At 37.5% G+C, this 16,889-nt stretch overlaps 1 protein-coding gene across 2 annotated transcripts; it reads right to left on the bottom strand.

Annotated features, from left to right (window-relative positions):
- Positions 1–34: 34 nt before the first annotated feature.
- On the bottom strand, positions 35–6,059 carry unc50 (unc-50 homolog (C. elegans)). 2 transcript variants are annotated; one of them, XM_079882762.1, is made up of 6 exons: positions 5,913–6,059; positions 4,405–4,682; positions 4,207–4,327; positions 1,915–2,051; positions 1,723–1,830; positions 35–481 (listed from the first exon to the last, which is right to left on the bottom strand). In XM_079882762.1, exons 2-6 carry the CDS (start codon positions 4,676–4,678, stop codon positions 345–347), a joined length of 777 nt encoding a protein of 258 aa, XP_079738888.1. In that variant the 5' UTR covers positions 4,679–4,682; positions 5,913–6,059; the 3' UTR covers positions 35–344. The 2 variants fall into 2 exon arrangements, with proteins under 2 accessions (XP_079738888.1, XP_079738889.1); XM_079882763.1 differs by having other exon boundaries at positions 4,405–4,679; positions 5,913–6,034.
- Between the last annotated feature and the right edge of the window lie 10,830 nt (positions 6,060–16,889).

Below are 16,889 nucleotides of genomic sequence, written 5' to 3'. Positions count from 1 at the left end.
GCAATATTTGAATAAACTACAAATCCGTTTCTTTAAAAATATCTTTATTGTACACATTCTCACAAGTAAAAAGTGCAGCATCCAAGCAGACATATTATGCACTTTTCCCCATGTTTGCATTTTCAAAACCACATCACAACATTAAATGAGGGTTGAGTATCAAATTAAGGAGAAAAAAAAAAGGCATGACACCATAAACAAGTGAAACTCTTTTCCTCTACAACCAAACATGATATTTACAGATAATACAAAATTTCAGAAAGTCCCAAGAGCGACACCAAACTTTCCACCCATCTTTAAGAGCACAAGTGCACTGCAATGTCCTTCATGCGTTCTGGCGTCCTCTACTGGACCCTGTGCTTATAAAACCAGCAGAGACCTTTGGTGAAGTTCCAGCCAAGTGAAATGGAGAGAACATACAGGAGTCCGAGCAAAGCAAAGGGATACAGAAGCACCACAGTGTTCTTTAAGAACGGGAGCGCTAAAGAAACAAAAAGATTAAATTAGACAATGTTCAGAGAATTTATGGATGGTAAAAACTAGGGATGCACCGATATGAAAATTTTGGCCCATACGATAACCGATAATTGTTTATATTTGAAAGCTGATAACCGATATATTGGCCGATAAATCTAAATCCAAATTTTTATATAATTTTTAAGAGTCTGATTACAATGTCATGTAGCCTATATGATAGACAAGCACTGCACATGTTGCACTTTACTGTATTTTCCTTTTTTTTAAGTGATTCCAAACATATTTCAAGCAATTCAAAACCATCATGGCGAAGAGTGCGCATCTGAAGTGTCTCAGCTGAAGGAAATAATCCATTATTTATCAGCTTCAAGATATCTTATCCGACCGATATCGATAACATTAAAGGGATAGTTCACTTTGAAATTAAATGTTGGTATGTTTTAGCTTACCTCAAGGGCATCCAAGATGTCTTTTTCTCCGCAGTAGTTTCAATTTTGATATTTTTAGGTCAAACCGTTCTTGTCTGTCAGTCATATAATGCAGGTCTGTGGTCACCACCTCAAAGAGCATGCACAGAGTCCAAATTAAACAATTCCCCATCGTAAGTACACATTGATGGCCTAAGACACGAAACGAGCGGTTTGTGTGAGAAAACGAACAGTATTTATATCGTTTTTACCTCTTGTAACACAGCCACGTCCAAGTGATCTGTATGCAGACTGGTGCATATATACACTAGATGTCCCCTTGGCTTAACGAATGCCGTAGCCAAGGCGACATCTAGTGTATATATATCTATGCACCAGTCTGCGCACGTCACACACCAGGATGCGCTCGCGCCCTCAGATCACTTAGACGTGGCTGTGTTACAAGAGGTAAAAACGATATAAATACTGTTCGTTTTCTCACACAAACCGCTCGTTTCGTGTCTTAGGCCGTCAATGTGTACTTACGATGGGGAATTGTTTAATTTGGACTCTGTGCATGCTCTTTGAGACAGTGACCACAGACCTGCATTAAATGACTGTCAGACAAGAACGGTTTGACCTAAAAATATCAAAATTGAAACTACTGCAGAAAAAAAGACACCTACATCTTGGATGCCCTTGAGGTAAGCTAAAACATACCAACATTTAATTTCAAAGTGAACTATCCCTTTAAAACTGATCACCGATCAGTTACCAATATGGTGGCCGATATATCGTGCATCCCTAGTAAAAATACACTAGCTATCACAATACTTACCATTGTAGCCCAGGAATGTGATGTAAATATAGTAACCGATTGCAATAAGCCACAAGGTGTTTCCCACAAAATAACCCAGGAACCAGTCTGAACTCGTAACAACAACATCTGTCAAGAGAGCAAGAGGTGTTCACAGAGTCTATAACTGAAAACAGTACAGCTCATTATACATTTATACACATCTTTACTTACAGTTGATGAAGAATAGCTGTAAAAAGTGCAGAATGACCAGAAGAGGGTAGAAAGCATTTAGATGGACGTCAAACGCGTAGCCCCACTCCACATCATAATCTCTGCTCGGTTTCATCAGATATTTATTCGTAACAAACCTGGAGAAGAAAAGACAGGGATTACTGTACAGTTTTACAGTAAAAAAACATCTTCATAACATTTTCTAGTAAAATTATGCTGATTTATTATATCATTCTTTAAAGTACTTGATTCTGATTGGTCAGTTACGACAAACATTATAGTTTAATAATAACCACTAAACTGTACATTCAGTCAACCCCAGGAAATTGATTTCCTAATTATAATCACATAATAAAATAAGTAAGATCAATATTTCATGTCCATTTATTAATTTGGTAAGAAATCATGTATGAAGCAGGATAATGTCCAGTCAGGACCATCAGCTTTGTGCAGTGTTATATTAGTATTATCTATACAGTACTATAGTATTTATTAACATTTTGAATTGGCTTTTATTTTTAGCTTTTCAGTCTTTTTGTTATGTGCTTTTGGCATTTTCATTAGTTTTTTTTTTAGATTTCTATTTATCTTTAATTTATTTTTATGTAAGTTTTAGTAATTTTAGTTCTTCAACTTAATATTTCAGTCAGTTGCCAAGGCAACAATTCACTTTTTTTTTAATCCAATAAAATGTTCAAGTTTTTCATCCAGTATTTATTTCATTCAAACTTTCAAAAAAATTATTAATAATAGTTCTAGTTTCAGCTGATGGGTCCTAACCGTGCTGTCTGGGTTTATCTCATGAAAACTTGTAAAACTATTAAATTTCTTTTTACAAATAAAATGAAGAATACACTTCATGTTAAAAATTAACAATAAAAAAATGACAAAAACTCCAGAAACTGGATCAACACCATACGAGCAAGTTCAACATTAAAGTCGGCATGAAATGAAAGTTGCGATAGTCTTTTCTTCCCTATTGTGACGTATATCCGAGTGAAATGGCTTATGGAATTTTTTTTTTTTGTTTTTTTTTTTGCTTGCTATCAGTATCACTGGTACTGTCTTTCAGTGGCTAAATTCATATCTCTCAGACAGGCAACCATTTATTAGCATAAATAAACACAAATCTTGCTCTGTCACTGTTTCCTGTGGTGTACCTCAAGGATCTGTTCTTGGTCCACTTCTATTTCTAATCTATATGCTTCCTTCTTGGTCAGATCACACAGCGTCATGGTCTTAATTTCCATAATTGCGCAGATGATACACAAATCTATTTTACTGTTCAACCCAATTGTGTTTTTCCATCACTTCCTGCGTACCAGAGCTCAAAATATGGATGGCTCAAAACTTCTTAAAACTGAATACTGACAAAACAGAAATCCTGCTATTAAGCCCTAAATCCCTCGTCATTTCCCAACATGACTTCTCCATTCATATTGAGAGAGTTATAGTTCATTCATCACCCAAAATGCGCAATTTGATTCTAGATTATGCTTTGAATCCCATATCAGCCAGCTTGTTAAATCCTGTTTTCTTCCACCTTCACAACATTGTCCGTATACGATGTTCGCTAAATCTCAAAGATGCCGAAACATGCTTTTATAACCTCGCTTCTAGACTATTGTAACTCTTTGTTTTCTGGCCTACCCACTAGTTCAAAACTCAGTTGCTCGCCCCCTTGCATTTAACAATAAATTGTGTATCGCATTCACTTCAAAATACTTGTCCTAGTTTTTAAGGCCTGCCATGGTTTAGTACCTTCATATTATAGAATTAATACACCCTTATGTTCCTGCCCGTACTCTTAGATTGAGTACTGAGAGTTTTCCTTGTATTACCCAAGTTCAAACTATCTACTGTTGGTGGTAGGGTGATCATTATTTATAATTATTAATAGGAAGGAACTGGATTTTGTCCTTGGGAATTGATTGGATTGTAGGAAGTTTCAAGTTTTCAGTCAGCAGTGGAGGATGTTTAGTCCCACCTTCTGCCGAGACACACGTCATGAAGAGAACAGATGACGTTTTCAAGAGGGAGGGGAGATTTAAAGATTACCAGGGCATATGAATTTGAAAAAAAAAAAAAAATGATGTGCACAGATAAAGCATTTATAATAAACACTGCAACATTCTGTAAAAAAATAAGAACTGTCAATTTTGATGACTTTAAGGACATGATTATAGCTGTGATCCTCACTCAAAATCGCAGTAGGCTGACTTTAAGGACATTACTCACATTTTTGTCAGCATGCAAACCTTTGTGTGTGTGTGTGTGTGTGTGGCACCTTACCACATGAGAGTGGATATGAGCAATCCAACCCCGATGCAGTCGATGAAAACGACCCAGAGCAACAGCTTCAACGTCTCCACAAAACCCATGTCTAGAACCAAACCAAAGCCCACCGTCGACACTGCAGAGACAACATTAGCTAGCAAATGAAGGTTTAATTTCCAAAGCCTGTCACATGTACCAATCACAAGTGCTCACCACATAGCCAGATGCTGAGCAGCACCAGGAATGCAGGGTCGTCCCGGGCCCACTGGTCTTTAGTTTGCTTGCGGTAGTGGAAGTTGCGGTAGACTTTCTGCGGTGATGTGAACAGATAGAGCATCTGCCATATGGCGAACTCGAAGTCCATCTGTCTGAAATGCAGGAGTCTCCTCAGGTACTTGTAGCGCTTGGCTCCGGCCGTGTGCCGCGCCGCATCCCGCTCGCTGAGGCTGCCGTTTCGCTGGATCTGCGGGGAGCTCGTCGGCAACATACTGCTGGGATGAGAGAGAAATTTGGTTAAAACACAACATGCAAATTATTGGTTGTATATAAGACATACAGTACCAGTTAAAAGTTTGGAAACATAACTAGTTTGAATGTTTTTGAAAGAAGTCTCTTATGCTCATCAAGCCTGTATTTATTTTAACAAAAAAATGCAGGAAAAAACTGTAATATTGGGAATTATTATTACAATTTAAAATAAAGGGTTTCTATTTGAATATACTTTAAAATACAATTTATTCCTGTGATCAAAGCTGAATTTTCAGCATCATTACTCCAGTCTTCAGTGTCACATGATCCTTCAGAAATCATTAATATAATGATTTATTATAAATGTTGGAAACAGCTGTGCTGCTTAGTATTTTTTTTTTATAACCGGTTATACTTTTTTTCAGGATTCTTTAATTAATAAAAAGTTTTTAAAAAAAGATCAAAAGAACAGCATTTATTTAAAATAGAAATATTTTGTTACGCTACTGTTCAAAAGTTTGGGGTCAGTATTTTTTTTCTTCTTTTTTTTTTTAAATAAATAAATTATTTTATTTAGCAAGGATGTATTCAACTGATAAAAAGTGATAGTAAAGATACATATTGTTAGAAAAGATTTCTATTTCAAAAACATTAAAAAGAGTAATGTTTCCAAACTTTTTACCAGTCCAGTTATAACATACAAATCTTGTGAATCTCATTAGGACTAAATTATGTGACTGTTTTTGAGTGGCTGTGTCTTTATCAACAATTATGGCTTAGTATGTTTTGGCAAAAGAATAACAAGTCAAACTCAATTACAACTTAATTACAGTACATAGACTGTACAGTAGATCTGTCAGTCTCTGAAAACTTCAAGAAAACTAAGATATAATCTATTGGTCAAGCTTAATAATCAATCAGCTCGTTAGTTCTTGTACTTCCTATAGAAATATGACCTGCTATGTAAACATGCAGAGCTGAATCTGATCCTAGATCAGTCGTATCACTCTTACTTGCTTTACACAGTCAATCTGGCCTTGGATGACAACTGACAGCAATGATACAGTAACTAACCTGCTAGTCTAAAAGTAGACGCTTTATTAAGCATAAACAATGGAAAACCCAAAGCTTAAGAGTGTGTGTGTGTGTGATGATGATGCTACCCGGGCCTCGGCTCGATCCTACATAATAACCTGGTAAAGCAGTTAGCTACAATGTCGCTCCTTCTCAGTGTGTAAAAACATGACACTCACCTGCTCGACAGCAGTATCAGCAACTATTAAAGCAAATATCTTATTAATCAATGTGTAAAACAATGCAGCAACTGTGACATGTCAACTTCCTGCCTGGCCCGAACACGTAGCCAGCGCAACCTATACAGTGACGCCACTTCCGGTCTCAATGCTTTCTGGGAAATGTAGTGTTGGGACAGAGAGCACAGTTTCATTCCTATAGTATCTAGAGACCTCTATCATTTTATATAATATCTAATTTTAAACTATTTATAAAGATGAAAATCATGTGTATTACGTTTCTTTTATCACAACATCAGAGTTATGTGGATTTTAAACAATTTATCTCATTAAGATATATTACAATCTGTAATCAAAATGTTTAAACAGAATATTGTTTTAACTGTTAATCACTTATAGGATTTTCCTATTTACAATCATTATTCCTTTTTAATATTTCTTTATTTTAATATTTTTTGGGTGGGAAAACAACAGCAAAAACAAGCAAGAAAAAAATTAATCAATCCTTCATGAGCGATGACTAACTTTGGCATTTTATTTGTATCCTGTCTTTTTTTCATGCCATTTGGTTATAATAATGTACAACAAGTGACTGAGCATTTCTGAAATATGCAATGACATAATATTTGATCAATATGTTTCTATAAATGACAGCACAAGTTGTGGTATTTCGATAAACTGTAATGCCTAAACAAAAATGATGAATTTGATGAACAGGTGAAACTGCTTTTAGCAGAAAAAAACATCATATTTTTGTAATACACATTTTGTATATTTTATTTTAGTTTATATTATTTATATTTTATAATTACTTTAGTCGTTGAATTCCATTTTTATTGGAATCCTTTCTACTTATTTTTTGTTTTTAATTGGTTCTTTTATTTTTTTTAATATTTTTTTTAATGTTTTTATATTCTGAAAATACACTGCAGGCTTCGATAATTGCATAACACAATTGTGAAGATACTTTTTTTGTTGTTGTTGATAATGCTGTTTGCTGGTACAATAATGTTTAGAAACGACAGATGGCGCTAATGTATAAGTCTTTCTTTCTTTCTTTCTTTCTCACATTGATATAACTTTTTCATCCATCGTGTTCCATAACTTTTAAATGGCCAAAAACGCCAAAATGGCTTTTGCAAATAAGCAATTTTGATAAATAATCATAAAACAATACTGTAGAACAGTTTAGCACGAGCCAGTGTTCACTTTTCAAAAAGGATGTTTACTCCTGCAAATGCCCAGCGTATTATATCATTGCTCTATTTTAAGTCTATGTCTCTTAAACTAAAAGTAAACTTTTAAAAGCAGTGAGCGGAGAATAGTTTTTATTTTTACCTGCAGATTTCTTGCAGGTCATTGGAGCGATGTGTCCATCACAGGTGCTCCTGCTCCTCTTTCACAGGCGTTTAAAAGCACAGCTTGCGGTTTGGCTCATATTTATTTAATAACCACCTACCACCTCATCATTCTTTTATCTCTACATTCTGTTTTCCTTCATTACGACCCTCAGATACTCCTACGGTGGATTGTAAAACACTTTGCACATCACTTGAAGAAAACAAGTGAACAGAAACAAGTTTCATTCATGCCATTTTAACGTTGTGGACCGCTGACAGTTTTGCTGGAGGGCATGTCATCATAAGGAATAAAATATTTATTCAGTATTTCCATATGGCAAAAACAAACATTCTTTTCAAAATACATTTGAAACAAATAAGACTAGAAACCACAATGTGTTGAAAATGTGCAACAAATGTTGAAAATACAGTATATAACATTAAAAATACTTTCTATTAAATCCATCTATTAAAATACTTTTATATAAAAACATCTTTTACATGTATAACACACACACACACACACACACACACACACACACACACACACACACACACACACACACACACACACACACACACAAAATATCCCCACAAGGACAAGGATTTCGGCTATTGGCATTTTTGTGGGGACATTTTGTCCCCATAATGTAGGGTTTACCTGGACCACACACACACACACACACACACACACACACACACACACACACACACACACACACACACACACACACACACACACACACACACACACACACACACACACACACACACACACACACACACACACACACAAAATGTTCACTGGTAAAAAAAACAACCATTATTTTACACTTATTGTTTTGTTCCCTTTGGCTCTTTTGGTCCAGACCAAAAAAGAAAATTATAAATTTAGTCCTGGTTCGCTTAGCACTCACACTGTTATTTTTAAAACCGAACCTAAAGATACAAAAAAAAAACACACACACACACACACCTTTTCAGCAAGCTCAGTCTGCTTGTGTTTTAATCGAACCAAACCTGCCACGTGTGAACACTCCAAGAGTGCATTTGACTTATTTGTTAGGCTACATGTAATTTAAAGATCAGCTGTATATGCATGAGGGGACGTTTATTTATATTATTACCCACCGAAAGCATCAAACTGATTACGTTCATTAGCTCAGCCAAAATGAGAGTGTAGTTTGTTTTGGTGAGCTTAACATGCTTTCAAATACTTCAGAGCAAAGCAGCTCTGTGAAATGACAAGTGATGAATGGCGCATAAATAGAGAAGGATTTCCTCAGAGAGCAATGAAAATGAAAGAGTTTCAAGTGCAGAATGATGCAGAGTCTCACTTCTCCTGATGCTGTTTGCTTTGCTAATGAAGAGCAAACCTCTTAGATTAATTTAGCTGTTTTAAAGGGTTAGTTCACCTAAAAATGAAAATTCTGTCAGTAATTACTCACCCTCATGTTGTTCCAACCCCGGAAGACTTTCGTTCATCTTCTGAACACAAATTAAGATATTTTTGATGAAATCTGAGAGCTGTCTCACTCCTCCATAGGCTGATAGGGAATCGATATCTGCCAGCCCAGAAAAGTTAGTAAAGACATCGTTAAAATAGTCCAAGTGACTACAGTGGCTCAACCTGAAGTTTATCAAGCGATGAAAATACTAATAAAAAATACTAAAAAATAAAAATAAATAAAAATGACGACTTTATTCAACTCTTCATTTTCTTCTGTGTTTCTCTGAGTGAGTTCACGTAATGTAACAGCGCAGCGCGTCTGGGTTGTACGTCAGAACGTAGGCTCACTATTGGCCGATGCTGGTCATGTGTGTGAGGCGTGTGATGCTGGCCAATAGTGAGCCTACGTTTTGACGTACAACCCAGAAGCGCTGCACTGTAAAGGGCCTTGCACACTGAGTCTGAAATTCGTGTCCGAAATTTTCGCACGTTAAAAAAAAAAACGACCTCACGTTGTGTCAATCACGCTTGCACACTGCCTCCGAAACTTTCATCCGTCATAAAAAAATTCGTTTTTCGCATCCGTAGCAAGCATTTTGAATGGTGTTTTGACAATTCAGAGCCACTGAGTCACGAATACGAAAAAACGCATACGAAAATTTCGGACTCAGTGTGCAAGGGCCTTTACACTACGTGAACTCACTCTGAGAAACACAGAGGAAAATGATTAGTTGAATAAAGTTGTTATTTTGTATTTTTTTTGCGCACAAAAAGTATTCTCGTCGCTTGATAAACTTAAGGTTGAGCCACTGTAGTCACTTGGACTATTTTAACGATGTCTTTACTAACTTTTCTGGGATGGCAGATATCGATTACCTATCAGCCTATGGAGGAGTGAGCCAGCTCTCAGATTTCATCAGAAATATCTTAATTTGTGTTCAGAAGATGAACGAAGGTATTACGGGGTTGGAACAACATGACTACTGACAGAATTTTCATTTTTGGGTGAACTAACCCTTTAATATGTTACAAACGACACTCGTTCTTGGCTAAACAACGCTGTATTAAAACCACCCGGAAAATATGAACATAAAACAGAACAAGTTCTACAAAAGTTTTTCTAAATGTTACTTAATTAAAGTCTGCGTGAACCGGAAGTTGCAAACGACTTTTCTCCAGTGTTGTGACGTATTTTCCAGAGAAAAGGAATATTGAACAGAGGGCAGGGTTTTACTCTAGCGCTCCTCCTCTCCATCTCTCACTCATAGCAGACTAACGGTTTGAGGGGAGTGGTTAAGCGTTTCCCAACCCAAGCCGTCAAACCTACATCATCAGAGAAGGAACGCCATTCCAGACCGGAAGTAACTTTTCAGACTTTGATTAAAGATTACGACGGCAAACAATTTTTTTCTGTGTATTAACTTGCACGGATTAATTTTTCACCACAAGACTAGTATGCGCAAACAAAGTAAATAGGGTCAATTTTGATTTCAGTTGGACTTTAAATTTAATTCTTGAACAGGAATCTAACGCAAGGCAGTGAAGAATGACTTCATTCTCACAGAGACACGTGAACATCATCAACAAGGCAGTTATTTTAGCTTGTGCTAAATATACAGCACATTTAAACTCCAGGGGCCGTATTCACAAAGCATTTTATCTTACCACTAGGAGTACTCCTAAATCGCACTAAAAGATTTTAGCTAGGAGTTTTCTCTTAAAAGTTATTCACAACGCCTTTCAGACCTACTCTTAGTAAAGAAAAATGACAACTCCTAAACTAAGAGTGAGTCTTCGTTGCTATGGATGATGTCATTACTCATGCACGAGCTTGACTGAAGTGACCACCTTGATTGGCTGATGATTGTAACGCAGGGATGATTCCAAACACCTCCCCTACGATGATGAGTGATATGGCGTTATATGTGTGCCTCAATCCTGAGTGAGTAATTTGGATAGTTCTAGTTCTAGTTGGATAGTGAGGATAGTTCTACAAGACGGGCTTTGGTTCTAATCCTTAATCTTTAATTAACTAATCTTTAATTTTCCGATTGGTTGATTTTGTGGCACACTTGTAACGCTGTTGCAAGTTGAGCGAGCGTGTGTGTCAAGAGTTGAGCGCGCACAGAATTAAGAGGTTGAGAGAGAGAGAGGGACTTGACAGGAGCGCAGAGAATAAGTTTGTGAGAGAGCACCTGAGTAAACTGCGTGAGAGGGGTTATTATTGCACGTTAATATGGATAATAGCAAACAAGCAAATACATTTATTGAGCACGGAATCGTTTTTTCTTTGCTCAAACAATTTTTTTTTTTGCGATTGTTAATTTCTGTTCAAAATATAATGTAATGTGCTTGCAAAATATAGTTCTCTGTGCTCAAAACTTACAATTACTCGCTCAGGATTGAGTCACACATATAACGCCATAGTGTGACAGGTGACAGGTCTGAGAATGCGTGCGCTACACAAGTAGTGCGAAGGACGGAAGATGAAGGCTGTGCGAAGTGCAAAGGCTATTTATTCAGACCGAATAACTGAATAAATAGCCCAAATGAATAAAGAGTAAGGCAAAACAAATAGCCTAGTAGCGTAATGAAACATATGGATTGATGCAATATCTTTGCAACATTATTGAATTAATCTGTCACTATATGCCTCTGCCTACGTTTGCAAAGAGAAGAACATTTTAATTTGATTCACAATGAAACGTTACAATTAGTTTACATGCAATGAGTAGCCTAGTTTTGGTTGTTGTTGGTGGCGTTATTGCATCCCTAGTTATGCCTACAATGCAAAATTGTTCCCTCGCGATTGGAAGCTCCTGTAGCCGCCGCATACGCATTTCAAAACATCGCAGCGTGAAATGCCACAAAAAGCGGTTTGTGAAGGTCTTAGTGAGTTAGGAGTCCTCTCGACTTCTTTTAAGCTGTCCCAGGCTTAGGTGCTACTTTTAGGGCTAAAATGCTTCGTGAATTACTCTTAGTCAAAAAAATTAGGAGTCCTAAAGTTACGAGTGACACGCCCATTATTTTTAGGAGTTGCTCCTAAATTCGCCAGTTAGGAGCTACTTTTAGCCTTAAAATTCTTTGTGAATACGGACCCAGAAATATAAATGAAAAGGCAGTGTTATTCCTTTCAGGCCCTCATGCCTTTTGAAATCATGTGATGGTTTAGCAAATCACAAAACAACATGCCATTAACAATCCAATATTTACTTTAATAAGAAAGAAAAATCCTCTGGAAATGGGGCCGACATGAGTCTTCCTGCTCCTGAAATCTGGAGTTGAGGGGGTTCACTGCTCCTGTGACTGTGATATTAACGTCGACACATGTTAAGAGCCTGTTTGATCACACAAATCCAGTCGCCTTTCATAGTATTAGGTGACTAAAGGAAAGAGAGGTGAAGATTAACCTGTTTTGCCCTTGTTTAATTCCCATGTCGACAGCAATGTTATGTCCCTTTACAGCGGCATGACTCGAGTTATGATTCACATCACATAAAACAGCTCTCTTTTGACTTTTGACTACAGCTTTGTTTCTCACAAGGGTCAGAGACTGATGTGGTAGAAATCTGCGGACAGGCTAGACAAAATCAACAAAATATATGTTTATATTCAAAGGGGTTCAGACATCTACTAGATGTCATAACATTATGTTATTATTATTTTTTTTTATGTTTTATCACATTGTTAGCATGTCTTACCAACTGCTAACATGTTGCAAGCATGTTTTATCCCTTTGCTAGCATGTTTTAACACACTGCTAGTGTGTTTTAACACGCTAACATGTTTTAGCACACTGCTATCATGGTTTAGCATGTGGTTAACATGTTTTAACACATAGCTGATATGTATGGGAGTGTTGTTAGCCTGTTTTAACACATTTCTAGCATAATTTAACATTTTGCTAGCATGTTTAAGGACATTTTAATAGCATGTGTTATCATGTTCTAATACATTGTTAGCATGATTTAGCATGTTGCTATCATATTTTAATATGTTGCTACTAGCATGGATTAGCACATTACTAGCATGAATGAGCACATTGCTAACATGAATTAACATGTTGCTAGCATGTTTTAGCACATTGCTAATATGCAGTAAAGCGGGTCGCACACCGGACGCGCAGCTCAGCGCCGCGCCGCACCACGTCTAGGACAACTCTCACTGGAAAATCCGATAACATCAACAATTTTCTGATTTCTGTAAATAAATATAAAACTAAATGTATATTGCCGCACAGGGTGAAGCCCGTATATACATTAACTACGATTTGAGACACATAAATGTAAATTTAATATAAAACTATGTAAATGGCGCTCTGTGGCGCGGCAGGATTTTGAACACGGTCCTGAGCCGTTGCTGGGCGCCGTGGACAGACGCCGAAAGGCGCCGCCGGTGTGTGTACTCTCATAGAGAATAATGTGTTCGAATTTAAAAGACGTGGCGCTGCGCTGCGCGGCGCTGAGCTGCGCGTCCGGTGTGCGACCCCCTTAACACGTTGCTAGTATGATTTAGCATGTTGCTAGCATGATTTAGCACATTGCTAACATGTTGCAAGCATGTTTAACACATTCCTAGCTTGATTTAGCATGCTACTACTATGTTTTAGCCCATTGCTAATTAGCATATTTATAGTATGTTTTAAGTTAACTCATTGCTAGCATGTCCTAAGCTAGGTGCTGGGTTTGCTAGTGATAGATACTTGGTGGATGAAGCTTAAATATACTACTCTTCAAAGGTCTATGGGATTTTTCTAAGATTTGATTGTCCGTTTAACAAAAAACGTAAGTCCGATCAGTTAGAAAAGATATATCAACCTGAGTCAGAACAGTGTGAATGTCTGATCCGAATTTGGTGCTGTAGCTTTAAAGCTCTATAGGAGATATTGACTAAATTTAGACTAAGAAGAAGAAACAGGATTTCAGTATGCTGGATTTGTCAAGCCAACATAACTATCCCTTTAAAAATGGCTCAGCTTTTGCATGCCACACCATCAGCTTATTTATATTTTCATGACATTCCTCTTTTAATTTTCATCAGAATTACTTTCTGAACTGCTGACAGGCTCAGAACATTGACATTAGTTATGAAAATGAATAACAGAATATTTAGTTGTAATGGCTCACAGTCATCTGTCCACCCAGATCCAGAGGGAAGTTTGATGGATAATTCACTATTTGACTGAAAAGGAATGATCAATATGTAAACACTAAGAGACTGCTCAACATTGCTTGTATTAATCACAGACTGTGCAGCCTGGCCTGAGAATTACCCAGCAAACTCTTCCAAGTAGGCCTATGAGACTAGAGTTATTTGAGTTGGCAGTGGACTTCTGGCCTCCTGAAACACTTCCGGATTGACTTTGGCTAGTTAGTTACACACACAACCTATAGATATAAGTTGTTTCAGACATTGTGGCAAGTTACATTTACAGTCCCATGGAAATAGTTGGCTTTTTTGGCATATTTTGACAAGCAAACTTTCAATCCTCTTTGAAACAGTGCCTTTCAAAAAAGATGATACACTCTATCAAATGACATATTGTAGTAATTTCACAATAATAATAAAAAAAGTGATTAGAACCTGGAACTGGTTTTATTTAAACCTTTCATATCTAGTGAATGGTGTTCCTTTTGCTATTGACGTGTGTGTTGTCAATATACCACAATCTAAAGAGTTCTGCAAGGCCTTCAGACAAAAAAAGACTGTGGATGCCTATGAGTCTAGAAAGGGATTTATGAAGATCTCCAAATTATTTTGAAACACAACATTCCACTGTGAGACAAATAATCAACAAGATTTCAAACGACTGACAATTTGTTCAGGACTGGCCGTCCTAGCGAATTCAGCCCAAGAGGAGAGTCAAGAGTCAGCACAAAGAAGTCTCCACGAACCCCAAAATTTCATCACGGATCTGCTATAAGTGCTTGCATCTACAATCAGAAAGAGATTGCACAAATTTGACCTGCATGGGAGACATGCCAGGAAAAGGCCTTTGCTACTTGGCATGTTTGGTTGGATTAAAACAAACCCTGGTGCGATTGCTCTTGAGTAAGTGTGAACGCTGCCATCCGAACCCTAGTGCACACCAAACAAGAGGATCAAAGCTGAATTTTCAGCATCATTACTCCAGTCTTCAGTGTCACACGAGCTTCCTAAATCCTTCTAATATCCTGATTTGCTCAAGAAACATTTCTGATTATTATCAGTGTTGAAAACACAGCTGCCTAATATTTTTGCGGAAACTGTGATAAATGCTTTTTCAGGATACTTTGATGTGACTGGAAAGTTCAAAAGAAGTCTGTCTTTACTGTCAAGTTTGATCACTTCCTTGATAAATAAAAGTATTAATTTATTTTAAAAACTAATTCAGAGAGGTAATGTAACTGTGGCAAAAGGATTCGATAGGTGTGTTTGACTTGAAGTGGTGCGACTCAAACCAATTGGTGAATATACAGTATATGGAGCTGTCTACTCTCTATATAAATCACTATATACACTCACCTAAAGGATTATTAGGAACACCTGTTCAATTTCTCATTAATGCAATTATCTAATCAACCAATCACATGGCAGTTGTTTCAATGCATTTAGGGGTGTGGTCCTGGTCAAGACAATCTCCTGAACTCCAAGCTGAATGTCAGAATGGGAAAGAAAGGTGATTTAAGCAATTTTGAGCGTGGCATGGTTGTTGGTGCCAGACGGGCCGGTCTGAGTATTTCACAATCTGCTCAGTTACTGGGATTTTCACGCACAACCATTTCTAGGGTTTACAAAGAATGGTGTGAAAAGGGAAAAACATCCAGTATGCGGCAGTCCTGTGGGCGAAAATGCCTTGTTGATGCTAGAGTTCAGAGGAGAATGGGCCGACTGATTCAAGCTGATAGAAGAGCAACTTTGACTGAAATAACCGCTCGTTACAACCGAGGTATGCAGCAAAGCATTTGTGAAGCCACAACACGCACAACCTTGAGGCGGATGGGCTACAACAGCAGAAGACCCCACCGGGTATCACTCATCTCCACTACAAATCGGAAAAAGAGGCTACAATTTGCACAAGCTCACCAAAATTGGACAGTTGAAGACTGGAAAAATGTATTTCATAAGGTTAGAGAACAGTGGTGAACAGTGCCGAATACATTCAGAGGACTAACGCTCGATCTTTCGTGCTCATGTAATATTAATGCCATGTAAGTGCAGAGGAGGAGAGAATGATACAGTAAGTGCTGACCTCCTAATGACGCCTCTGTGCCCTACTTCTGCATACTGTCAGATCTAAACACCAACACATCTCAACACAACCATTTAATCAAAAACATCCCTGGAGAGGGATCAAAAAAACTATTACTATCATATTTAGGAGCTTCAGTCCAAGAAATGATGAAGGAGGGGGCAGGGAAGATGAATTGCATCATTTCTCTTTAGAGAGTTTCTCTTACAGAGAGTTTGTGTGTATGGGATGGTGAGATCATGATATTCACACTGACTCCTATAAATTATATAATTTTTTCTTTTCTACTGGCAGTGTCACATGCTCATACGCCTCTACCACTCATAAACATATTCCGGGTCCAATCCATCTGTGCAGTATTTCAATATGACATCTCTCTTTGGCTCTCGCCGTCAGCTCTGATTAAAGAGGCTAATCACTTCAACACTGGAAATAGAAGGGCATCAGTGCTGTGTGTGGGTGCAGAGACGGACATCCTATAATAATCATCCATCAGAATTTCTCAGCCAACGGAAATCTGTGACTGTATGTGTGAATACTCTTAGATCTCCATTGACTATACATCAGCGGTTCTCAATCAGTGGGTTACAATCGGGAAATGGGTCACAGGTCTGGCAAATGCTCAAAATATAACAAACCATATAGTCAAAAGCTAATGTTTGTATAGCAAAATAAATAGGCTTAAAGGGATGGTTCGGAGTAAAATCAACCTAGGGTCCTTTGCACCATGACCTCGAGCCAAACACCCCCCAGAAGCTTTTTTCCCCTTGGTGGAACATTAGAGATATCAGCCAAATGGCTTAGTGCAGGCGCTAATGGATCCAAGGTTGTATCTCGTAAATTACCCCACTAATAATGCCCAGAATGGCACCAAACTTCTACAGTAGTACAAATAGTTTCTGTACTCATAAAACGAGGCATTGGGAAGTTTGTAAGTACATCAGGAGTTTATTTAA

This window comes from Squalius cephalus (genome assembly GCF_949319135.1).
Source record: "Squalius cephalus genome assembly, chromosome: 10".
In the NCBI taxonomy this organism is placed as follows: Eukaryota; Metazoa; Chordata; class Actinopteri; order Cypriniformes; family Leuciscidae; genus Squalius; species Squalius cephalus.
This window is presented reverse-complemented; position numbering and strand designations above follow the sequence as displayed.

Coding starts and splice junctions, on each gene's coding strand:
- unc50 (XM_079882762.1), bottom strand. CDS start 4,678: ATGTTGCCGACGAGCTCCCCGCAGATCCAGCGAAACGGCAGCCTCAGC. Junction 4,328..4,404: donor GCTCAGCATCTGGCTATGTG/GTGAGCACTTGT, acceptor TTGTCTCTGCAG/TGTCGACGGTGGGCTTTGGT. Junction 1,831..1,914: donor ACAGCTATTCTTCATCAACT/GTAAGTAAAGAT, acceptor CTCTCTTGACAG/ATGTTGTTGTTACGAGTTCA.